General features: G+C 49.4%; 5 protein-coding genes across 5 annotated transcripts; 4 read left to right on the forward strand and 1 right to left on the reverse strand.

The window, feature by feature from the left end:
• Positions 1-390: 390 nt before the first annotated feature.
• Positions 391-1,030, forward strand: FPRO_02459 (putative TVP15 Tlg2-Vesicle Protein; the record flags this gene model as incomplete). The annotated part of the gene is made up of 5 exons (XM_031227437.1): positions 391-410; positions 488-559; positions 622-680; positions 734-802; positions 855-1,030. 5 exons carry the CDS (start codon positions 391-393, stop codon positions 1,028-1,030), a joined length of 396 nt encoding a protein of 131 aa, XP_031077874.1.
• A 436-nt stretch (positions 1,031-1,466) lies between these two features.
• FPRO_02458 (uncharacterized protein) lies at positions 1,467-4,699 on the reverse strand (the record flags this gene model as incomplete). Its single annotated transcript, XM_031227438.1, has 3 exons — positions 1,467-1,807; positions 1,859-4,535; positions 4,589-4,699. 3 exons carry the CDS (start codon positions 4,697-4,699, stop codon positions 1,467-1,469), a joined length of 3,129 nt encoding a protein of 1,042 aa, XP_031077875.1.
• Positions 4,700-7,230: 2,531 nt separating this feature from the next.
• Positions 7,231-10,067, forward strand: FPRO_02457 (uncharacterized protein; the record flags this gene model as incomplete). Its single annotated transcript, XM_031227440.1, has 3 exons — positions 7,231-7,460; positions 7,523-7,764; positions 7,813-10,067. The coding sequence occupies 3 exons, from the start codon at positions 7,231-7,233 to the stop codon at positions 10,065-10,067; spliced, it is 2,727 nt and encodes a 908-aa protein (XP_031077876.1).
• A 2,335-nt stretch (positions 10,068-12,402) lies between these two features.
• On the forward strand, positions 12,403-17,553 carry FPRO_02456 (uncharacterized protein; the record flags this gene model as incomplete). Its single annotated transcript, XM_031227441.1, has 5 exons — positions 12,403-13,543; positions 13,615-13,761; positions 13,823-13,844; positions 13,950-17,291; positions 17,352-17,553. 5 exons carry the CDS (start codon positions 12,403-12,405, stop codon positions 17,551-17,553), a joined length of 4,854 nt encoding a protein of 1,617 aa, XP_031077877.1.
• A 7,347-nt stretch (positions 17,554-24,900) lies between these two features.
• On the forward strand, positions 24,901-25,250 carry FPRO_02455 (uncharacterized protein; the record flags this gene model as incomplete). Its single annotated transcript, XM_031227442.1, has 2 exons — positions 24,901-24,976; positions 25,051-25,250. 2 exons carry the CDS (start codon positions 24,901-24,903, stop codon positions 25,248-25,250), a joined length of 276 nt encoding a protein of 91 aa, XP_031077878.1.
• Positions 25,251-25,531: the final 281 nt, after the last annotated feature.

Below are 25,531 nucleotides of genomic sequence, written 5' to 3' on the forward strand. Positions count from 1 at the left end.
AAACCAAGCTTCAACTCCACTACCAACTCCTGATCATCAGCCTCTGCATTCTCATTGGTTGAACCCCCCGTAAAAGAATTCCAAGACCCCCTCAAGCCCCAAAACTTGAAGCTTAGGTTGGTCCCGTTCTGGGGGGCTTTGAGGCGTAGCCTGTCGTTAGCTTCAAACTCGGGGCTACCTACGTAATCTTGCTCCTTGTGCTTTTTCACCTCCCGTCTCCGTCCGTCTTCGTCACCTTGCAACACTTACATACGCCTCCCATCACAATTCGTCTGCCTTTTGACGCGACTGCCCTTAAACTGCTGCCTACGCGATACTTTTCAGTATTAAACTCGATACTACCTCGATTCTCTACGGCGCAGTCCTCAAATCCATCCTAAATCAAACATCATGGAGCTCTCTGACATCTTGTGAGTACCTAGCTAGCTACGTTGCACTATAAGTATCTTCACCAGAATAAGTCGCTAACCATCGCCTTCAACTGTAGCCGCATTGTCAACTTGGCTGTTGGTGTTATCACCGTCCTCGGTGGTATCGCGTCCATCTTCCATCTCGGCCTGTACGTACAAACCAATCTGCGCCGACACCTCGACAGCACGGATACTGACAATGGCTTTGTAGTCAACCCATTGTTGTCGGCGCTTACATGATCGTCTTTGGTCTCGTCATTGCTCTGCTCGGTACGTTGCGACACTGACCGAACCTCCCATGCGCCAAGCCTAACAGATCGCAGAGTTTCAGATCCCTCCCCAGGTCTCCCGACATGCCTCGTTCATGTTCTCTTTCATCGGCCGTGGTGTCTGTAAGTAATACCTAGGACAAGCCCACTCTGGTACACCACTGACACTCCCAAGTCTACGTCTTCATTGGCTGCCTTCTGTTGGGCAACTTCATCCTCAGCAAGATTGCTGGTAGCATCATCGGTATCGTCGGTCTCGGCTACATCGCCCTCGAGTTCATCCCCTCCATCGAGCCCCCCAGCAACATGCGCGAGGCCGAAGATGCCGGCTGGGGCGCCGAGCAGGTCTAGAATGCCGACGCCAACCAACCGGGATCAACCCCTGCGGTTGCCTCTTCAAACACAGGCGCATAAGCTTCCGCGACGACCATTCGATCATAATACGAATGACAGCGTGAACGCGCAACAAACGCGGTGAACCAGGACGTATAGGATGAATTGCTTGAAAAATCAAAGCGGCAAGAGGGGGAGTAGAAAGCCCTGTATTTCTATAAATTGGAGACGGGAGGAGAGAATGAAGAGAAGAGTGGCTCGTTTCAATGGGATTGCAGACGAGGTTCACGAGAATCAGTGAATAACGATTTGAAGAGATGAACCATTAGCAAAGAGACATTATTATAAGGACGTCGGGATCGAATATTCTATTGTCTAGTATACCTGATGCTTCCTCATGCCATGAAATCAAACGCCATTATTTCAACATCAACAAGATACTATTTCATGCTTCTTACGTCCTTGGACTTCTCAGGAAGCTAACCACACCACTGCAGTATCCAACCAGTCCGTCCAACCGGTTGCACTCCTTCTCTTGATATGACTTCCACTCGCTCAACGCCGCCAACAGATCCTGGTTCTCCATCACCAGATCAAAGTGTAATCGCAGAAACACGGTCATCCACGCCTGAGTAAGCTCATAGTCTCGACGAGTCTTGAGACGAGCCGTCAAAGCGCGGATAAAGTGTAACAGTTCATTCGAGTCCTCATCGCCATCGCCGATAGAAAGCGAGCGAAGTTCGAGATCTGCGCTTGAAGGGGAGAGGGACTTGAGATGCTCAATGAATTCATCATCTGTGATGCGTTAGTATACATAAATTGTAATGTGGGAGAAATGCGACTTACAACTTCCGGTCTCTGCTCCAGCACGGAGCTTGGTGCTGAGAACCTCCTCAAAACGAGCCTTCTCGACTCTTGTGATGCGAGAGCTGCTCTCTGCCTCACTCTCACCCTGGAGCTTAGAAGCCATAGGGTTCTCCTTTCCTGTCGTCGAAGGCAAGAAGAAGGGTGCCTTCTCAGGGGCCTTGGGGGCCTCGGTGGGCTTATTTCGCTCCTTGATAAGATCCAGGTGCAGCAATGTTTGCCAACGGCTCTTGGGAACCAATGACAGTGTTGTGAGCTCAGAGCTGAGCTGTTCAATTGTTGGTGCCACCACAGTGTCCTCGTCCTCAGCTTGCTCCTCCTCAAACGCACCCTCCAGCATACCATGGCTGTTCTCGCCGGATACTGTAGGAGCAGAGACTTGACCAATCTCCTTCTCGGAGATTTGGCGTGTGGGAACATGCTTGAACAGGGCTTTGTTGGTCCAGAGCGTTACTCCCAACTCGTTCTCGATTGTTGCAGCCAAGTATTCGCCAGTAACAGACATTGCCAGTGCCTTACAAGGCTTCTCGAGTCTAATAGCATCGATCAAGTGACTCGTGGGAAGATCCCATACACGAATGACAGAATCTTGGGAAGCAGCGATGATCCATCGTCCATCGTTAGAGAAGCAGAAATCGTTGATAGCACCTTGAGGTCCCCAGAACTCACGAATAGTTCTCTTTGTCTCCATATCCACCACTCGAATTGACAGATCGTCGCATGAGAAAGCAAGGAGATTGCTCGCGGGGTGGTATCTGCATCCGGTTGGGAATGTCATGGGTGCCCAGTCAATCTGCTCTAATAGGTTTCCAGTCAAGAAGTCCCAGAATTTGATCTTGCCATCCAGAGAACAAGACACCACGTTCTTGTTCATGGAATCGACAACAAGGCCAGTAATACGCTTAGTATGCTTCCCGGTGCCAACGGGGAACTGGCGAGTAGCCTCGGCATGCATTTGTACGATATCGTCCGCCTGCCGTAGTTGCTGCATCTTGAGCTGACGAGCTTGACCCGGTGTCAATCTTGAAGGGAATCGTTGGCGATGGTTTCCTGACTGAAGGTTGTACATATCAATACCACCAGATTCAGCACCAACAAGCGCAAAGGTACCACAGGGGCTGATAGCAACGGTAGAAACGTTGGTCTCATCTCCGGTAGGGAAAGCCCATCTACCAGCTCGCTTTCGGCCCCAGAACCATGTCCTGGCATAAGGATCGTTCTTGTGAGCGGTGACGACACTCTCCCAACCAGTCATACCACTGACCTCAGCATCCTGGGCCTTCTTCTTGTCTCGAGACTTTTGCCATATAGGCTGGTTGCCGGGCATAGCACCAATGCCACCATCTCGGTTCAATGAGGATGCCATACAAGTAATCTCAGGGGCCTTGAGGTCCTCCAGGGTTGTTGTAGGTCCATGTGATAGAGCGTTTGTGGCTAGAATGCCAATCTTCTTGGCCTTCTTGCGAATGTTACCCTGACTCAACTCTGTGCTCTGACCATCACGGCGCAGACTCCATCCCCAGAGGCTTCGATCTTGTCCACCACTGAGCAACCACTTGTTACCGGCATCGGCACCCTCAAAGTCGGTAGGAAGGAATTCGAGGCAGTTGACAGGACCAGCATGGCCGCTGCGTGAGTGGAGAATTCGAGGGATAGGAGAGAAAGGTGTCTCATCGAAGATCCAGGACTTGAGAGAGTTATCGCGACCGCTGGTCACCACCACTGGTTGTCCAGGGAGAAACTCAATCTTGCTAATCCCACCACGGACAAGCGGTCCATCGTAAGAAGGAGGGTTATGAGCGCTTCGCAAGACACCCATAACACGACCACCACCATTCAAATCCCAAAATGTGACATCTCCAGTAGCAGCTGTCGCCGTAGCCATAACGCCATCCTTTCGTCCATCATTACCCGCTCCCATACCATCAGTCCGGAAAGAAATTGAGTTGACCTGCGCCTCTGAGCTTCCAGCCTCGATGCGAAGAGTGACCTTATCGGTTAGAACATTTGTGATGATGAGAGTGCCTTCAGAATAGGCGATAGCCAGAAGAGACAGAGCAGGGCTAGGTTCCAGGCATGTTACAGAACCGCAGTCGGGAGCCGGAGGAAGAATAGTGTAAATGAGCTTGCCGGTGCTGACGTTCCAGATCTCGACCCAGCCATCTTTGCGACCCACGAAAATCTTGTTGAGGAAAGTTGGCATAGAAACAATGCCGCCAGTTATTTCGTTGCCACGGTTGTTAGCAGGCGTAGTGTGAATAGTGGTGTAGTGCTCCAGGGTGGCCGTCTTGAAAACCTCGATTCGCGTAGTAGCAGCGACGATAGTCCATATTCCCAGGATAAGAATTTGCTTGACAGGCTCGTCGAGGTCTGAGGGCAGCGCAAGCTCATCGACCTTCTTGCTCCTCTGGAACACCCAGATACCTTGAGATTCGCCTTTCTTTGATCCGCCCCATGCCGCGAAAATCTTTTCCTTCCAGGCGAGAGTCGCGGTGATGTCGGCGGGGGTTTGCGGGCGAGTGATGAAGACGAGGTTCAATCCGCGACGAAGATCGTAGGTCTGAATAGATCGGCCAACTGAGGTTGAGATTTGAAAGGTGGTCTTTCCGAGAGGGATCGATGTGAAGGGGACACTCGTAGGTGATACTAGACCGACAGTCTGAGGCATAAAAATTAGCTATTGGAGCACAACTCTCAGTCGAATGGACATACACGGAAGGGCGCGAAGATTCTCGACGAGTCTGAAGCAGCTTTTGAAGCACTGGCGGGCGCCGCAGTCTTCTGGCGCTTGACCACGGGGTGGTCAGCATCCTTATGAGGCATTGTAATTTTGTGAGATGCAGCGCCTGGTACAAGTAGCGACAGAGATTACCTCAAAGATGCCCGCTTGCGCTCTGCGATTGAGGCTGCTCTACGTGATACTGCAGCCATGTCCAAAAATTTACAATTTTTGGCGGTGGAGTGGGGCAGTATTTTCGGTGTGTGGTTGAAGTAATTATTCTAGGTTGTTACTGGATGTTGATTTTAGCTTTTAGACTTTCTGCAAGTCATTGAATTACGAAAAACACCTCTAAATATCTGATTGGACCTTTGAAGCTATCAGAGCTCGGTTCATGCAACTTCGTGGCCTTCCTAGACAGCTGGAAAGTCATGTTTCATCACGGATCATAGTGTACGATTTATTTTGTCATCTGCCTGCCGACGAACAACGGGGCATGGCCAACTGATTTGCAGATAATCTTGGCACTAGCCCTCTTGCATACAGCGCGGGTAAGCCAAGGCGCATAGGACACCACTAGCGGGGAGATGGCTGGACTGGAATTCCGGGGATAGCATCTGGCTTTTGAGGTGTGATCCATCATCCGAAGGGAACTGGTATGAAGGCGCCAGACCATCATGATCTTAGCCAGGGGAAATCTGGCAGTCTGGTCTCTTTGAATCGGAACTCTCGTGCCTAGTTGCACAAATAAGGCTGCAAAGTTTTCCCAAGTACGCCCCAATTACGACTCGGCGTAACCGACGTAATACGCAGGAGTTGATCCAATATTCACAGGACAAGCAGACAAGATTCTGGATCACCATGGATGTTGGGTGACACGACGCCAAGAATATTGGGGTTTGTTCAAAACAGGGAGGAGGAATTTGGTCGTGTGCCTCACTGCCTTGGTACTCTTATGTGAGCGGCGAGCAAGGGATGACAAATGGCCAAGCTTGGAGCTGAGTACATGCGTTAGTCGGTTGAGTTGATGAGGAAACAATCATGCGCATCTTGACTGAAAGAAAGAAAGGCTTGTCATCGTTCTTTTGTTGATTGGAGATTCCGTATCACGATCTCTCTTTGACAAGGGTGAGCTTTTTTGTCCCCTGCTCACTTCTAAACATAGTAAACAACAGCTTCGTCACACAGTCGCACTCTACCTGAGAGAGATCTGCTGTAGGTAAAGCGAGCTACCCCACTATACATGATTCAACTCTTCAAAACAATCCTTGTCGACGCCAGACATGACACAGTAAGAGAGAACAGACAGGGCACTATGTAAGACTCTAATATTTTGGAGCGCCTCCAACAGCCGAGAAACGCTCCAGGTGTAGGGGTGATCTGATACAAACTGATCCACATCCATCTCAATGAAAACGTCACCATGATATTGGCGCCTGGATATACGCCCGACCCAACCAAGGCGGCAGCACACGACCAGGCTGCAGGCTCCAGGCTAGGTAGGGAATACATCAGGTACCGACCAACAGCAAGATGATGATATTCTGAGCTAAACAAACGAGACGGGGAAAAGGGTTTCGGGATCATCTACTGTAAAAAGTCTTGCACTAAACCGAGCCCCTCGTATTTGCGCAGTAACCGACCGGGCATCCCACCGCATCAAGACATTACCAGGTAGAAAGGTCCACTACATCATTCAAGGTCCCAGTTGTTACGGTGCAGCAAATGGAATGGATACTCACAAAGAACTACCGAGTTTGAAAGGGAAATAAAAGAGAACAAGACCCCTTTTATCATTCATGGATGCTAAAAGCGGATCAGAGTTTCTAAGCCAGGAGAGGCAGGACGACCACGATACAAAGCAGAGCAACTCCTTGTTCCAGAGCCCTCTCTTTTTGTTTCAGCGGTGGCGCAGTGAAGAGGAGAGCGGCTCAGCAGAGCAGAACAAGGTGACCTGCAGGGTTCGTAAGGCCAGGCATGCTTAGAATGTGTCAAAGAACCCGTCTGTGGTAAGGTGTGCGAGCTTAAACCAAGCTGTCGCCGTAATCCGAGCAGAGTCTGGGCACGCTACGGATACTAAACCTCACCTTATTAGCTTAAAACAACCGCCTCAAAAAAAGGTACGGGTACGGTACGGTACGGCATGGTCGGTATAGCTACCTAATAACTCTGCCCTCCACGCTGTAACACGCGACCACATACCAACCCTGGGCAATCTGCACTTGGAGGTTTCATTGTTTCTGACACTCTTTCACTGTGCAAGCAGCTGGCGCAGGTTCCCATATATTTCCACAGCTTATCCCTGAATATCCTTGGAGGGGGTTGCGTGTCGCTCTGTTTCACCTCCAATCACTTATACTCTCGCTCACTCACCCCAAACTGTCTGTACATACATACATACATACATACATACACATCCATACTGTGCTGGACCTGGGGCTTGGCTTTTCAGCTCCTGCTGCAGCATTCTTGTTAGTCTCTTCGTTTATATCTGACGAAAGCCTTATATCCGCTTGGCTTTTGCCCAGACCTGACCTTAATTCCTCCTCCCCTCCACCTCAAATCCAACCCTTCTTCCGTAACATCCATCCTCTTCCGCATCTCGTTGAACCTGATGATGTGAAGTAGGCCCAATATGCCTTCTTTAGTCTCCTATCTTTTTGCTGTCTTTTTCGTATCATTACTATTTACGAAGCTGCTACATCTATTCATCCACATCCATTCAATCGCCGTCATCGACTTTGTCATCTATCTACCGACCTTCTTTTTACAAGACTTCTTCCTAGTTCTCTTCGCCCGGTTATTGCTGCGCCGAGAGCGAACAGTTCTCTCTCTGATTGGATATGTTCTTGGATGCTTTTTAACGTATATGCCCTCGATTTTTACCTTTCCGTTGGATCTCGTTATGGCTAACAGTGGCTGTATAGTTTGATAACGTTCGTTGCTGCGGCATCCGAGCTTGGTTTTCATTATAGAACAGGCGGCGAAGTCGAATGGAGCGACGCCGGTGATTTTGCTAATGACGAGGGTCTCAATGTTTTGATCAGCGAGAGCAGCAGCGTTATTGTTTCTGGTTTAATCATCCTCATCGTCGCATGGTTGCCTCAAAACTACCTGTACAGGGTCTTTGGCGACATCGTATCTGGAATTGGCAAGCGAATCGCTTCAGGTTTGTCGCTAAACTTTATTAAAATGCTTAACTTGCTAACACTTCCAGTCTCTCGGTATTTGCGAGGCAAGATTCGCCCACAGCCACAACATCAGCAGGATCCTGAGAACGCCGAGCCTTTCCTCCAGCGTGTCAACAGCGAAAGTACCGTCACAAACAGTGGCCATCCATCACCTAATTTGAGCCGCGACGCGGATGAGAAGGATTCGGAAGAGCGTACACAAAAGCGGCGCTGCTGTGCATTCATTCCCTCTTGGATCATCAACACCGTCGTCTTGCTATTCATCGGCATCACCTGGGTTGCGCGCCCTGACCAACCTTATGACCACATCGCAAGCAGTTTGCCTCTACGATTGTCCGACTCTGTACGACCGAAGCTTGGACTCTGTGCTTCTCAAAACGAATTTCCCTTGCGACAGCTCATCGAGAAGTCGAGATGGCAGGATCCCAAGGGTAACTTCAAGGGATGGGCTCCCAGCAGAGAGAACAACGAATTGGTAAAGAAGTACAGAGAGAACCCCCCTGCTTGGCTTCCCAACCCCATCCCCAGCGGTTTTCTCAAGTGGAATCCTGATCGATACAAGGACGAGCATGATAAGAAGGATGGTCCCAGCGATATGTGCCCCAATACTTGGCAGGATCGGGGCTTCTACAACCCAGTCAACGACCCCATGCGAATTACTAACCTCGATCAAGAGATTCTGGCTCCCATTCAAGAGGCACTCTCAAATAACTCGGTCAAGATTAGACATATTGCTCTTATTCTCATGGAGAGTATGCGCGAAGAACTCTTTCCCCTCCAGCAGGGTAGCGATATCCACCGATTCATCATGGAGTCGAACGACGAGAGTTCCAGAGATGAAGTCAACGGCCGGGTGTCACGCATGACTCAGAACTTCGAGAAGATCACCGGAAAGCCAGGCAATTATCAAAGCGCAAACGGAAGTGCGTACGATCCTCCCGCGAAGCCCGTATGGAACGACCAGACGAAGCCCGGCTTTGGTGGAGTCAACGTCGTTGGAGGTCTTACCAGCAGCAGTGTCTCAACCAAGAGTCTTGCTGCCGCGCATTGTGGCGCTTGGCCCATGGCCGTCAACATGTTTGAAGAATCCGAACTCGAGAGCTATCAGCCCTGCATTCCGCAGATTCTCGAACTGTTCAACAAAGTCAAGGGCAACACTACGAAGCGAGAGGACAAGTCAGAGAGCGAGCCACAGAAGGAGCGAGATTGGTGGGGATTCGGTGGTACTCCGCAAGCCAAGTTCCATGAGTACCGGTGGAAGCCCGCTTTCTTCCAAGCCGTTACAGACCACTATGACAGACAGGACAAGTTTGACGAGAAGATTGGTTTCGATTTCAAGGTCACCAAGCCCAGATTAGACGAGGAGGCCAAGGACAATCCTGAGATGGAGGAGATCAACTATTTTGGATATCCCGAAACCGATTTGAGGGAGCACATCAGAAAGTTTATCTCGGACGGCCTCGCCGAAGATAAGCGACTCTTCATGTCGCACTTTACCAGCACTACTCATCACCCTTGGGGAGTCCCTAAGTGGTTCGAGAAAGAGAAGTACATGGGTAAAGAGGGCGGCAATCATCAAGACCTAGACAAGTATCTCAACACCATCCGTTTCACCGACGCATGGCTCGGTGAGCTTATGCAGATGTTTGAGGACACCGGCATCGCTGATGAAACCCTCGTTGTCTTTGTTGGCGACCACGGTCAAGCATTCAAGGAAGATTTCTCAAAGACAGGTACCTACGAAAACCGTCATATCAGCAACTTTCGCGTTCCGATTTCTTTCCGACATCCCAGCATTCCTCGGGTGCAATATGAGGCCAATGTGACATCGATTTCTATCCTTCCCACTATTCTTGACCTCCTCGTCAACTCAGGATCTCTCAACAAAAAAGATTCCGAAATTGCTTTCGACCTGGCCCACGATTACGAGGGTCAATCCCTAATCCGCCCATATCAAAAGACACAAGATGGTCGTCGCGCTTGGAACTTTGGACTTATCAACCCAGGCGGTGGTATGCTCACAGTCACCTCAGCCGACGCACCCTGGCGCCTCGCAGTGCCTCTAAAGAAAGACCTCGAATACACATTTACAGATCTCGGCAAAGACCCGCTAGAGCTAGACGCTCTGGACAAATGGTCGATCAAGTCAATGATCAAGGCAGTGAAGCGCCAGTACGGCGATGACGCTGCGACCTGGGTCAAGGAGGCCGACGAAGTTGCCCACTGGTGGGCTCTAGAGCGAAGACGCCTCTGGGGATACAACCCCGACGAGGATAAATGATCCTGTTTTATTATTACTGCTAGTTTTATTTTACGACATGATGCATTGGGTATCTGGGTTTGCGGGTTTGCAATTACTTTTGGGAACTGGTCTTTTGGCATACCCGTTGGCACATGTGTACGGCATACATACATTTAGGGAGAGGCTCCCTCGGAAATGGTTGTTTTCTGGGTTGATATTTTTGGTCTACAAAATGGCATAGACTTGGAAATTTTACGCATTGTATACTTGATGAACATTGTTTCGTTTGTGGCTTGTGCTTCTGTGATTGTGACTTAAAGTTGAACGGCACATTTGGCTGTGTGGTCAGACTTTGTATATGATGGTAGCTATCAAAACGAAACGGTCATGCAGGGTATAATCTGAGAAACCAGAGATATGTGGCCTTTATTTCTAGAGTATGTTCACGGTGCATTGAATGCTTGGTCATTGCTGGTGATAGTCTTTGCACGAAGGCTGATGCTTATTGGGAGCTATTGTCCGAAGCTATCTTGGTGAAGAAGGGACCGACGAGTTTCAAGTATTGTCATCTAAAGTGTAAAAGTATGAGATGGATTCACAACGAAGTCGCATAGCTCGGCCGCCTTGATATCGGCTATATCAGCTTGAGATGAAAACTGGTGATAAAAGTCCAACCAACGGATAAGAGCCAGTTAACTATATAGCCTCACCCTACAGAACCTATGGGACTCAATATTGCATTTGCAAAATGTTAACCTGTGAAATTTCAGGTTATGATAGAATGACAGAATGTTGGATTGGATTGCATGATCAGAGCTTTACTGCCAGAGCCGTAGACTCGGAATTGTAAAGATCTAAGGATAGCCTCATTGTGGTACACCAGATCCATGGGTCCGATCTCCTGCAAGTCATAATGCATCTGCAGTACCAAGACCGCTTTCCCAAGCTGTCATCGGTTCTCTAGGTTACATAGCTCAAACAGCTATGGAAGCTTGTCGCATGCCTCAAGCCACTAAGGAGCCGTATCCCCCCATGTTGGCATCTCGTGGGCATCCCTTCTCACGATGCGGCGGTCCAATAACAGGGCTCAATTGGAGCATGCCCCTTCCAGAAGTCGTTTTGATTGCCGAGTTCCTGGGACGATGACGGCGAAACATGTCTCACTAGGCGTGGGCGTGGCGCCTTTCTTGCAGATATCATGTGCATGAACGCAGTCACTTTGACGGGTTCGATTGTGCTATCTTGATGCTGTGTCAAACCACATGTTGGAAATATGCTTCTGGGCGTTGAGGAAACTTGAATTATATGGCTGCCCTGCTGTTGATGGATGGATCTCCACTATCATGCACTGAATCGAGCACTCCCCAGATGACCCATTGCTACAGTAGCCCCACCATCAGAAGCATCCAGACTGAAGCAAATCTGGTGACTGAAAGCACCTATGATTCAGTGAAATGAGGCAAATTCAAGCATCTGGGATATCTCCATGTATTTCTGAGCAGGAATACTTATATGAGGAGTCACTTGCAAGCATGAAAAGGACCTGCCCGCACCTCTCATTTTCTGGCCTTCTTATAAGGCCCTGGTTCCGTTTGCCCAGCAGCAACCGAAATACTGCATCCGTCTCATGAAGATCTCGGTTATCGCCCTGCACCTTTTTCTAAGAAAGGAATGAAAAAGAAACAATCGTGGGCTAGCGACTTTCAGCAGCGTGAAGATCCCAACGTTGCCTGTATTTATTGATACCTGACGGGATCACGGCACAGCAATCACATTGTCGCCTTAGCACCAAACGAGGTAAAGGCCCAACTCATTTCTAGGCCAGAATAAGAACCATCAACTTCTCGCATCGACATTCTTTTCTTGTCTATAAACTATTGCTCCCTTCATGTTGATATCGGTTGCAGATAAATGTTTCATCTTGTTCAGAAGCAGTAACCAAACGAGACGAGACGCTCGTCAAGACATCGCAAAAGCGTCTGTCTTATTCTGTCCTCCAGTTTTAGGCTCGGTACCTAGTCTGAACCTATACCAGACCCTGCTAATAAACGGGCCCTTTTTTCATCGACGTCAGACCTTTCTGACACCTGATTGCGAGTCTCATGGAATTTGGTATTATTGGATTTCAGAAGATAACGGCACGACTCAATTGACAACCGGTCCTTTTCCTCAATTGGCGTACTCGGTTACGATCTCTCACGCAAGACATTTGGGTGTGTACAAGAACGGGTAACACACACACAAAGGTACCTTGACGTTCCCGTACTGTATCATACATTACATTACCTTACCTTACCCTTCTATACGATACGACCTTGGCTCACTCTATCCATATCTCGGCCGTGGAGATAGCGGACCGTTAATACTGGGCACCATGAACAAGAATAACCCACTGGACCCGGATTTGAATGCTGCTAGTCTGGCCGATACCGATGACAGCCCAGCCCAAGCCCAAGCACAGGCACAAGAAGAACCAGAGCCAGAGCCAGAGCCAGAACAAGAACAAGAGCCATCGGTTAGCTCCTCCGTCTCCGCCTCCGGTGAACCTTCCGCCGCCGACTTTTCTTCCTCGCCTCGCCGCTTTCATCCACACTCTCATCCACCCTCTTCGTCGCTCACTTTTGGTTACGTTTCTGTTGAACAGCATAATATTCAGCCCAACCCCCCTCGCCAATCCCGTGCTTTCTCTTCAACTTCGGCCTCGCTACTCGCCAATTCTTCTGCTGCTGCTATCACAAGGAAGAGTCGCGGTGCCGAGCCCGTCACTCGAGACGCACACGCAACCGCACGCCGGGCCAGTTTCACGGCAGCTCCAAGCTCGACAACCGCAGTCTCGTCCTTGCCAATCAGGAACCCCCGACCTCTAGCACGCACTCGCCGCGAGTCCATGAACTCAGATACCGCTTCTGAAGAACAGACGTTGGCCGATTCGCAACTTTCAAGCCCTGGAGAAGAACCCCACCAACTGCGAACTCGCTTACCGTCTGCCAACGAGAATTCCCACACCGTATCGTCAGAAGCTTCCAACGCCGCCAGCCATCGATTGTCTTCTTCCTCAGACTACCAGTCTAGGAGACTCTCCGGTACTTCCATCTATACTCTCGCATCTGCCCGTGGTGTACTCAGCGGTTCATCATCAGCTCATGGTTCAGAGCTAGGCACTCCACCAAGATCTGTACCTGGATTACTGTCCACAGGCAAGAGCACAGCAACAGGCCAGTCTGAAGCAGAGGTCTCCAACGTCACTGTCACTACTTCTAGCAACCAACCGGGTCAATCAGTCGTGGGACATCCTAATCAGCATCATCTGACCCCTCGCGATCTTCAATCGCAGCCACTTGACTTTACAAAACGAGCTATTCGTCACGACAACATGCAGAGCAGCACGTCTGGCTTACGGCAGGGGCCCGATAGATCCCGTAGCCGAGCCAAGAGACGCTTTAGCGGAAGCACAGCAACCAGCAGTCACAGCCCGAGTAGCGATCGGGGTCCCCACCATCGAGAGAGAGAAGAGGGTATGTTTGATTTACCTTGCCTCTGGAAACCCAAGGCACATTGCTTAGATTCAGGGTCTAACTTGCTGCAGTGAAACCATCACGATTCGGTGTCATTGGTGTGTGCGCTCTAGATGTCAAGGCTCGAAGCAAGCCCAGCAGGAACATTCTGAACCGACTCATCGCCAATCGTGAATTCGATGTGGTGGTCTTTGGTGATAAGGTTATCCTCGATGAAGGTGAGTTTACAAAGGCAAGATTTGTATATTTCAGAACTAAACTAATCCATCCTGTGTGCAGAGGTTGAGAATTGGCCTATTTGGTGAGTAGTTCTTCTCGGTGAGCTGAAGTAGCATAGTGGGGTGCATCTGTAGTGCTGCAAGGGGCACGTGCCGAATTACCCAAAGTGATAACTAACACCAGACAGTGATTACTTGATTTCCTTCTATTCCGACGGTTTTCCACTTGACAAGGCCATTGCCTATGTCAAGGCACGGAAGCCCTTCTGTGTGAACGATGTGCCTATGCAGCAGATCCTATGGGACCGTCGACTGTGCCTTCACTTACTCGACAAGATTGAGGTCAGGACGCCAAAGCGTGTCGAGGTTACCCGTGATGGTGGCCCTCAATATCTCACGCCAGAGATGGTCAAGCATATCAAGGACGTCTCTGGAGTCTCTCTGGATCCTATTGACCCCTCCCAGACACCGCCTCCCCAGAAAGTAGAGCTTATCGAAGACGGCAATACTATCAGCGTAGATGGTCAAACACTCCGAAAGCCCTTTGTTGAGAAACCAACAAGTGGCGAAGATCACAACATTATCATATATTTCCCCACAGAAGAAGGCGGCGGTGCTCGAAAGCTCTTCCGAAAGATCGGCAACAAGAGTTCCGACTACATCAAAGATCTCAATGTCCCCAGAGCCATCACAGAACCTGGAAGCAGTTACATTTATGAAAGCTTCATGCAAGTCGACAACGCCGAAGATGTCAAAGCCTACACTGTTGGTCCAAACTATTGCCACGCAGAGACTCGAAAGAGTCCTGTAGTGGATGGCGTGGTGCGAAGAAACACCCATGGCAAAGAGTTGCGTTATGTCACAGCCCTTGGTGCCGAAGAGAAAGAGATGGCCAGCAGGATCTCCACAGCTTTCGGCCAAAGAGTCTGTGGGTTTGATATGCTGCGAGCATCAGGCAAGAGCTATGTCATTGATGTCAATGGCTGGAGCTTTGTCAAGGATAATGACGATTACTACGATCATTGTTCCAACATCCTGAAGGACCTTTTTATCAAGGAGAAAATGAGAAAGGGTGGTGTCACTCCCCCTATGCCTTCGCCTGCGCCATCAGATACAGACCCCTTCACACGAGCATCTAATGCGTTCAAGGATCGTGAACAAACCCAGTCTGGTACTAATGGAGTTAGGACGAGCATCAATTCCATTGCAGGTACCACCGACTCGCAGCCCGACGACTCTTCCCGTCGTGCACCCAGCGGCACAGTTACTCCTATTCTAACTCCAGAGAGCGGACTGCCTTCCAAGACACACAGCACGTTGGCGACTCCAGCGATCCCACCCACTCCTGTCGATGTGACCCTGCCGGGTATTTCATCCGCCCCTCCAACCCAGCAGAGTGCTATTGCAGAGCCTCCGTCCGAACAAGCATCCATTGTTCCTGAGCCTCCCCTGCCGACTCACTCCTGGAAGCTGAAGGGTATGGTTTCAGTGATTCGACACGCAGATCGTACTCCCAAGCAAAAGTACAAATTTACGTTTCATTCGGAACCTTTCATCGCACTTTTGAAGGGCCACCAGGAAGAAGTCTTGCTGATTGGAGAAGCTGCACTTGGAAGTGTCGTGCAAGCTGTGGATTTGGCCTACGAACAAGGAATCGAGGACCGCGCTAAGCTCCGGTCTCTTCGAAACGTTCTCGTCAAGAAGGGCAGCTGGCCTGGTACCAAGATTCAGATCAAGCCTATGTTTCGAAAGAAGAAGACAGAAACGCCAGCTATTAGTGAGGAGCTGGTCGCCATGACCGAGGAGAAGAAAGAAATCACTGAAGAAGCAGGCGACTCATCAAAGGAGGATAAGTCCCATCAGGGCCCAAAACGACAAGATTCACTTTCTGGAGTGACAATGTCCAAATTTACCGCCGCCGAGGAGCGTCTGGTTCTCGACAAACTGCAGCTCATTGTCAAATGGGGAGGCGAGCCAACACATTCGGCCCGATATCAGTCTCAGGAACTCGGCGAGAATATGCGCAACGACCTCATGCTTCTGAACAGGGATATTCTAGATGAAGTTCACGTTTTCAGCAGTTCTGAGAGACGTGTGACTACCAGTGCTCAAATTTGGGCGGCATCGTTCTTGGGCAAGAAGGATATCCCTGAGGACTTCATCACCATTCGCAAGGATCTTTTGGATGATTCAAATGCCGCCAAAGATGAGATGGACAAAGTCAAGAAGAAGCTCAAGGGACTACTGCGCAAGGGCAACGAGCGTCCTGCGCAGTTCACATGGCCTGAAAATATGCCCGAACCTTCTGAAGTGCAAACAAGAGTCGTACAGTTGATGAATTTTCACCGACGTGTGATGGATCATAACTACAAAAAGCTACAGAGTGGTGCTGTTACATCCCTCAATGCTATCTCAAATCCTAGTACGGAGAAACTGTCGGGGGAAAACTCAAGCTCATCAATTGCCTCATCACTTTCTCAGGCAAACACTCTCAACCAGATTCAATCAAGATGGTGCTGTGGCGAAGATGCTGAGCTCTTCCGAGAGCGCTGGGAGAAACTCTTCCAGGAGTTCTGCGATGGCGAAAAGGTTGACCCAAGCAAGATTTCGGAGCTCTATGACACCATGAAATTTGATGCACTGCACAACCGTCAGTTCCTCGAATGGGTATACACGCCGCCGAACCACATGCTTGATGAATACACAGCTGCTGGTGCCAGCAGCGTCCCTGGAGGTTCTAACGGTACCAAGGACGGGAAGTCAAAGGAGTCTGAGGATGGCAAAACTTCCGATGATAAGAGTGACAAGAGTCATCAGCCCTCGCCTGAGGGGGCAGACAAGGTGGATGCGGGAAGCAGATCAGCGTCAGTCAAGAAACTGTTTAGAAGACGATCGTTCCTCAACAATCTGCGGCACTTCAACGAAGAGGCACCACCTGAGCAATACTTCCGCCTATACAAGGGCACGAAGCAGACTTCATCCACAGCAGATGCTCATAACGAACCTCTGCAGGAACTGTACCGTCTTGCTAAGGTCCTGTTTGACTTTATCTGCCCCCAGGAATATGGCATCTCGGATAGTGAGAAACTCGAGATTGGTCTGCTAACATCGTTGCCTCTCCTTAAAGAGATTGTGCAGGACCTCGAGGAGATGCAGGCGTCAGATGATGCCAAGTCGTTCTTCTACTTCACCAAAGAGTCACATATCTATACATTGCTAAACTGTATCATTGAGGGAGGCGTAGAGACCAAGATTAAGCGCAGCACTATCCCTGAGCTCGATTACCTTTCTCAGATCTGCTTTGAGCTCTACGAAGCAGAGATGAAATCAGGCGATGGAACATCACCTCACGACGCGCCTACGTTTACGTACAGCATTCGTATCACCATCAGTCCTGGCTGCCATGTCTTCGATCCCTTGCATGTTCAACTCGACAGTCGACATTGCATCGGATGTGCTCCCAGGCGAAGTTTGACACCCCACGCGGACTGGTTGCAGGTCATCAAGACACTCCGAGCTAAATTCAACCAGTAAGTCTTTTCATCCGATGTCCACCATTGCCGTGTGAATATCGACTGACGTCCGTGCAGGGTCAAACTACCAAAGACGTTCCTGGCAGTCAACTTGTCTGATGCCTTTACATTTGAGGACCTTGAACGACAAGGGAGTGATAGCGATGTATTGGAGATGAAGACTGCGCCGTCCAGAGGCATAACCGAGCAACCCAAATCTCCTGGAGATGAGGGTTCAGAGACACTTGCAACTGGTGCTGGCGAAGTTATGATCTCATAGACCGGGGAAGTAAGCCCGAGAAGACCAAGATAAGAGCATATCATGTGTCTTATGTAATAGGGCGTTCAGAGTTCGGGACTTTGCAATGAGGCTTGTCTGATCAGTGATCACCCAATAGTGGCGTAGCCTCTGCAAGTCCCCTTGTACGTTTCATGATGGCGAGCTGTTGACAGAGTATGATGAGTATTGTCACGATTTGGTGTGACATCTCGAGTTATCTTGCATTATCGAAATAAAATACCCACATTTAAACAGAGGCAGGCTAGTCACGGACTGGACTGTTGTTACTCTTAAATGAAAACACGAGTTGGCATGTGAAAGTATCTTCCTGTAACCTCAATCTGCACGCTTTCACGTAACTAGTTGTGAGGTGGTCGCATTGCAGTTGGCCTTATCGGGTTAATAAGCTCTTCACATGAGAGGCATAGCAGCGGGATCAGAATTGTGGTGTCATTCTGAGATTTCTTGGCATGATTCTTTTTGATCGTGCAAGGTTTTGTTGGGGTTTTTCTCCGAGGCTCGGCACAGCATGGTTAAGATCCCCCTAATTGAGAGAAAAACCAACAGCGTGGGATCGGTAGTCTTGAGCATAGATAAAAAAGGCTCATACTTCGGAGCCCCAGAAACCGGGCATCTGGGTCAGAGTATTAGAAAGCGATCGCCGGCAAACTTTCCTTGTCCTGAAACTCGCTCCGAAGTCGTAGATTCAGTATCAACTGACATCAGGGGTGAAGTTCTAGGGCGAGGTAACGAGCAAAGTAGTCTAGATGTGGTGTTATCAACTCCGAGCTTTGCACGGGGAACTTCTACACCGATGTGCCAATGACCAGATGGTGGAGGTGTTCACAACAGACCGACAGGGACCACGGTTGTTTGATTACCCAGGACATAAGTTCGACTTGCGTTCTGGAATTTGTGGATTATGATGGTAGGCTCTCTTGGTGGTCTGTTGAAAAATGCCATCACCTGATACGAAGTCCAGGCTTGACGTTTGCCAAGCACAAACCCACTGAGCCATGCAGAGCTGAGGAAAAATGTTCAGAATTAGGAAACAACAGCCTTACAATTCAATTTGAGTTCCGGAATCAAGAGATGAAACATCCAGCTCAACGCATGAGAACTGTGAGACAGCCTCTGAAAGCTAAAGTTGAGTGAGGCACATAGAATCTTGAGTCCAAGCTTCAACACATGCAAACTGAAGCTCAGGGACACTACCACTATGGAGTCAGCGACGTCACTCAAGATCGAGAGGGTTCAAGACAGCGGGATGGTGACCGTATACGGCAGAGACTCCGCTTGGAGATCAGAGACAAGTGAGGCACTTGCAGATGGGGGAAATATGATGCCGGTACCCCGGCAGATGTGGACTGGGCCGTTCGATACGCTCAAGTCGAGATGAAAAACCATGTATGTCAGATTTTGACATGCAAGAAGATCCAATTGCACTCTGAACGGGTGTGGGAACACGTATCCGTCGAGTTCGAAAGCAGAAAGGGCAACAACCGATCAATTGCTTCTTGTTACTCTTTATGGTCACTGCCAAGGGGATGAAACCCAGGCGAGGCGGTCCTCTATTCCATTTGGCCGAATATTGTGGTGGTTGAAGGAGGAGCAAACTCTCTCTCAGCAAATGCAATGGTGTTGTATATGCGGTCCTCCTGGTTTCAGTTTAAGAAGCGATGCGTTAAAATGAGGGTTGAACGCCCGTTGAAGCCCATGTAGGGCATTCTGGACATTCAACGGCCACCGATCTTGGCTTGTGGGAGCCAGGGTCCCGGACGGGTGGCTTTCCAAAAGTGTGGCAGACTGCAGGACACTTGCAGCTCGCAGCGGTTTGATGGTGACCAGGGGGTTTGTCGACATGCCTTAGTGGAAATGGGGGCGGTTGAAATGCCGGTACAGCCAGATTAAGCCGGCGACAGGCTGGTTGTGGGTGGACAGCGGATTTGGTGTCGTTTCCGGGGAGAGTAAACTGTGCCGGGTAAGCTGGTGGTCCGTGTGAGGGTCGCATGGTGTTGAAGTCAGCAGATTCAACGATTGTAGCAGGTACCCTAAGATCATAGGTAGGTACTAAGGTAGGTAGTCAGTTGAGCAGGATGAAGATATCTGCCAAGAGAGCTCTATGTAGGGTAGCTATCAAAGAGGATCTCAGAAAGTCCAATACCGGATAATTAGAGATGGTAATCAGGCGGATTACCATATCTGGGCGGCTGAGACTTGAGATCGACTATGGAGTCGCCATGCATCTGGAAAATTTGGTAGCGAGGCGAAGAGACAGTCGACAAGGCCTGCCATGTTGTCTTTTTTCGATCAAGCAGGCAGGGAACTACAGCACATGCAGGCAGGCATTTCCCTATAATCCTTGCTTGATTTAATAACCGGGAGGTGACGACGGTTGCCGACGATGCGTGGGTATGTACATATGTCGATGTCGATGTTTGTGGTGAAGATGGAGAAGCTAAGAGAGAGAGTTCCGAGATACGATGGAAAATAAAATAAAAGGGGTGGCAGACGAGATTTCGATTACAGGGTCTTGAGAAAGCGAACTAGAGGCAGGTATTCAGATTAGGAACGGAAAGGTAACAGTCGGTAGCTAAGGGCAGGCAGGTATGGATGAGTTGATGGTTTCTTGGGTTCATGTTCCAATCCGTGTAAGCGGAAAGTGGAAAGTGGAGGAGGAGGGGATGGAGAAGGAGAGAGTATGGGGTCATCCATCAGTCACAGATCGAAAAAGGAAGTAGGCCCAGAACAACTTCACTTTGCCTCGGTGCATCTCGCTGAAAGGGGATAATCAGAATCAGACCATACACACACACATGCACACACACGCAAGCACACACACAAACGTAAGAATTCGTCAATACCCGGATTATGTTATAATGACAAAATGTGACTTTACATCCATACCAAGTCAGCATTTATCTGAGTAAACAAACATATTCGGCAGCATTATCACCACTGACGAAAAACCCCCACAAGCCGCTACAAACATGCGGGACAACGTAATTAGATCCATGGGTAGGAAGTGTAAATGTCTTTAATGTCTCTAATAAACGGGACGGGTCGACCGGCCTAAGCTAGAGTGGACTGAGGCGGGCGGTTAGTGAGTGAGGCTCAACATCGTCATGAATCCAGCATTGGGATGGGGGTCCACGAGTTGCAAGGATATTCAGCCACGCATCCCCGCCAAACGTGGGTGAATAGCGAATGCTCGCCTGTATATCCGAAAAGGTGCAGCAGATGGGATAGCGTAAAGCTGACCAATGCAACAGGCAGATGATGATTAGACAAGACACGACAAGACAAGACGTTGGGGTAAGTGACCGCCAAACCGCGGCAACAACTCCGACTGCTCATCTTACCGCGGCGACATTACCGGTGTGAATAGACTGCATACTGGTATGCCCAGGCAAACTTGTTCGAAAAAGGTACAGAGGCAGTCAGTTGGCAAAACGGCTATCATAAAGAACTAGCTTAATTCCTCAGCTATGATTGGTCGCTATACTCAGAGTTGTTTTACGGCCCTGCAGCTAAAAGAGAGACCAACATGCGCCAACAAGATGTTTCGGACGGGAGTTGATTGTGGCGTTTGAGGGTCTGAACGCAAAGACATGAAAAACGAAAAAACACTCTGTAAGAAACGACAGAGCAGAAAAGCACTGGGCACGGCAGGCATAGCGACAGGGTTACAAGTCCACGAGCCCCGGAACGAAGCCGATTTGGTACAGTACGTTCAATGAAATAGGAAGTGATGAGGCGGCTGTTTGTATTGGTTGTGCTTGGACAATCAGAATCAGGACATGAAATTTGATAATGGCTGTTTGAACGGGAGATATCCAGAGTACCGCCAATAAATGATCGGCTGGGTACTAGGTTTGATGACAGGGACAGCGCTCCGTTCAACATTACTGCATCCGGCTGTTGTTTCCTACGTATTGTTCCCTATTGACGAATGTCATATGTATGTATGGAGTTGAGTACTCACTCCGATGATCCCCCAGCCTCAGACTCAGAAAGCACAGATCAGGACCAGACTTGTGGGCGGAGGCTCCGGCGAGTTTCCAGTGGCATGATTTCGTTTGGGCAAGGAACATTAGGGTTTGCAGGATCATGGACTTTTGACATGGTGAAGTTCGCCTAGTGACAATGTTTGAGGTTTAGGGCTGAGTTTCCAGGCGTGCTTTTGTTGCAGTGGAGGTTCCATTCGAAAACCTTGGGTAGAGAGGCCCGGGCGGTTGGTAATAACTATGTGTAAGTCGTATATGCACGGGGGAAAGAGACGACAACCTAAGAGGTGATTGACACTTCAACTTATTTGAAGCCGAGTGCCTTCCAGATTTGTTTGTGGTGGCTTGGTTTATTCTCCGAAGCCGCAGTTTATATCAACACTCTTCAATTGCTTGTTTTTATTAGTTCCGTCTGTCTAGGAGGTACTAGTTAGTTGTCTCTTGATGAACATCTCTACTCCATTTGGAACCTTTTCCCAGACTCCCTGTTGTGCTGCGTATAGAAGCCTCCTCCAATTACGACACGTCGAATATCGCACTAGGATCATTACCCCTTCGGTAAATATCCTATCTTGACATTGGATGAGTATGATTTCTTACCCGCGCCGCGGGGTGGGTCCGCTTCTTCTTACATCACACTCAGGGATGAATGGATGAATACAAACTCCCAAGACGTGGAAAAGAAAAAAAAAAACAAGTCCATGTTGTTGTTTTTTACCGGATCACACCTTTTTAAACACAATTTCAGATCGTGAGGGTCAGAAGCAAGAGCCTAACCTGTGACCTCACCAGGCAGTCTCACTATTTCAGGGTGGACATTTCGCCTCGGCACGGCCGGTGTGTTAAATCTTAGAGTCTAGACCAAGGTTTTGGGTTTATCTGTCGCGCTTTCGGTATCGATTCCGTAAGGGCAGTTTTATAATGCATGCCTCTGCCTTCAGAAGCTGCCTAGCACCACTTCACGAGCTTTTTTGGCTCCCCTTTTGCGGCTTACGCCCAATCCAATCCAAGACACTTCACAAGTCTTTTTTCAGTGCTGCACCCCCCCCAGAAGTGGCCCAGGAGCGTAAGGTAGTGGAGGTCTCCACTGTGAAATATGATCCTGGCGCTACTGGGCTGGCCCCGAGAACCAGGACACAGGTGCCCTATGGTGGTTAGGTTTGATTTGGGTGTGCCTCAGCGAAGCCCTGCCATTCCAAATCAGTTGGCTTTTTGCTTGTGGCTTTTTTGAGTCTTCTGCTTCTGCCTTATTTCTTATGTTTGAGGTGTCGTTTAACCTTTAACTTTACCTTACCTTACTCGTATAGGTAGGTAGGTACAATATCCTACTGTAGCCTTACCACACCATCCATACCTTAGATACCTTAGATACGGAGTACGTTAGTTGCTAAACAAGTTGACTTGCGTTATCTTACCTTGGGGAATTTATTCTCCTCATTAATCTGGCATTCCCCTCCTCTGAAATCGAGTTGTCTCTTTTTCTTCCCCATTAATTCCTCTCTTTCAGTCTGTTTGAATACTGTTCGTTCGTTCGGTCGTCCATAACCGACACGCAGTACTTGGCCGTACCTAGCGCGATCAAACAAGGCGACGTACCTGCATCAGTGGATACCTTAAACTCTTGCAGTCCATGTTATCCCCATTCCCAACCCCATTCGATCCTGTCTAATTGAAATTCAATGTGATAGTGGAGGTTAGGTTAGGATCGTACCCTTCCCTTGTCATTCGGTCTCGGTACCTGACTGACCATCCACCACTAACTAACTCGCTCACTCTTTTTTTTCTTTTTTCTTTTTTGCTTGTGCTTCTCGGTCGTTCGCTGCCTACAGACCCCATTTCAATTGCTGGAACCGATCCCTAGGCTGTTTTCCTTAGAGGGCCCCGTCTTCCAACCTAAGATATACACCCCCTTCCCTTCCCTTCCCTTCCATCCAATCTGTTAGTGGAGGTTTCCCTTCCCTGGGCTTCTCTCTTCTCCCCCTCCCCTCTTTATTCTTCTCAATCTTCCAGAAGCGTCAAGGACAGGGCATCCTTTACGAAACCCCGTCTGTCTGTACCGTACTGTACCTTTAACGGGGCACATCTGGGATTTGGGCCGATAGGAGGAGAGAACTACATATACTTCTGAGTTAGTACAGGCAGTGCAGTGCTGTACTGTACTGTACTACGTACGACTCTACCTACAGTACATCTAAGGACCTTACACTCAAGATTCCACATTAACTGTCTTTGATGCCCTGGCATGGCATGACGGCTCAAGACCAAAAGGACAGTCAGGACAGGATAGGGTCGAGCAAGGGCACGGCCTTCAACATCGTCCGTCCGTCCCTCCATCCACACATCCATGATTTTGGGACCCGTTGGCGGGTACATTATCGCCAATGTCCCCCGGGAGTCCCTCGTTGTTGTAACATTGAAGCTACTGTACCAGAAGAGCGAGCCCCCATATCCGTATCCATATCCATACCATACCCATAGTTCATCTACCTTACCTCACTTCACATAACCTTGCTCCCTCTCGTCTTTGCTCGCTCGCTCGCTCGTTTTGTCTCCCGTCAATCGTCCGTTTAATCTACTCAATTTGGTGTTGGCACCACCTTGTCGGCATTTCCGCCTCGTTGCTCGTGCCTCTTCCGTCGTCTATCTCCCAGGCCCGTTGCTGCAAGCCTCATCCCGGCCCTCCTCATCCCGGCTTGCCGTTTGACAGTCCTTCCTTGCAAACGACATCATATCAGAACTCTGATCTTTGTTCTGTACCTTACATTTGAACCGCATTGTATTGCCTTGCTTGCACTGCAACGACCGACTGAGCGTGCAACTGACACCAACACCGAAACTCTGTCACTTCGCCTGCTCCTCGCTCCCGTTCTCAAGTATAAAGACCTGTGGTCCTCCTCCCTCTACTCAGTTGTTGATGAATCACGACGTCTTCTACAACAACTCTGACACATTGCCTACTCTACTACTTCAACTCTCACCTTTTACACCCATAAAGGGACAGCTCTCATCCTGTTGTTGCACTGCATTATCAACATCTCACCGCACTCCGCCTTGAAAGCCCTGACGCTTCATACAACAGCTATCGTGTAAGTCCAAGGAAGAGCGGACATGAGGTTGCGTTCAGCATACCGCATCTTACATATCTGCTTACAACTTACATACAGCCCATGTTGGGTTGTCTGTCTGTCTCATGCATGCATGCAAGGCTAATATTGTATTCCCCCAGGAACATAGCCGCATCCAATCAGGCCATCAAATCTTGTGAGAGGGTTCAAGAGACTCTCGACAGCATCTACACCTTTACTGTACCACCCACAACACCGCCACAATTCCCGACAAAATGGCCAACGCTTGCGCCCACCAGTTCCGAATGATCAAGTCGGACAACACTCTTGTCCAGTGGATCTGCCAGCACTGTCGGTCCGGTCCTCACTGGATGATCTGGGAGTGCACCTACTGCAAGCTTCACCTATGCCGACCTTGCACGCAGTCTGCTTGACGGCTTGTGTGTACATGCGCAAGTCACTTAATGCCGAGACAGTCTTTGGCAGCCACATGCGAAAATGGGTGTGCAGCTGCTTTGTTGCACTTTCACTTTTTGCTTCTGCTTCTGCTTCTGCTTCTGCTTCTGCTTCTGCTTCTGCTTCTGCTTCTGCTTCTGCTTCTGCAACCTCGCTCGGCACCTACTGAGATGGCCTGACTTACAAACCGTGAGAGGCTCAATCCAAGTAGAAAGTGGAAAGCTTCTCCTTCTTGGTCTCGGTGCAGATGCACATTTGCGATCAGAGAAGATGGTCTCAGCATGGGCATTTGATTCGATTGCACTTGGCACAAGTTACTTGCTGCTACGCTACACTACAGTGCGCTACGTACTGCGGAACGGCAGCCCGGAGCTGGCTCTGGATGCACGGCTACCGAACCGTCACACACCCCCTCGCGTGCACCCATCACAGCATTTCTTTTTCACTTTC

The sequence above is a fragment of the Fusarium proliferatum genome (genome assembly GCF_900067095.1).
Source record: "Fusarium proliferatum ET1 genome assembly, contig: FPRO_scaffold002, whole genome shotgun sequence".
Taxonomy (NCBI): domain Eukaryota; kingdom Fungi; phylum Ascomycota; class Sordariomycetes; order Hypocreales; family Nectriaceae; genus Fusarium; species Fusarium proliferatum.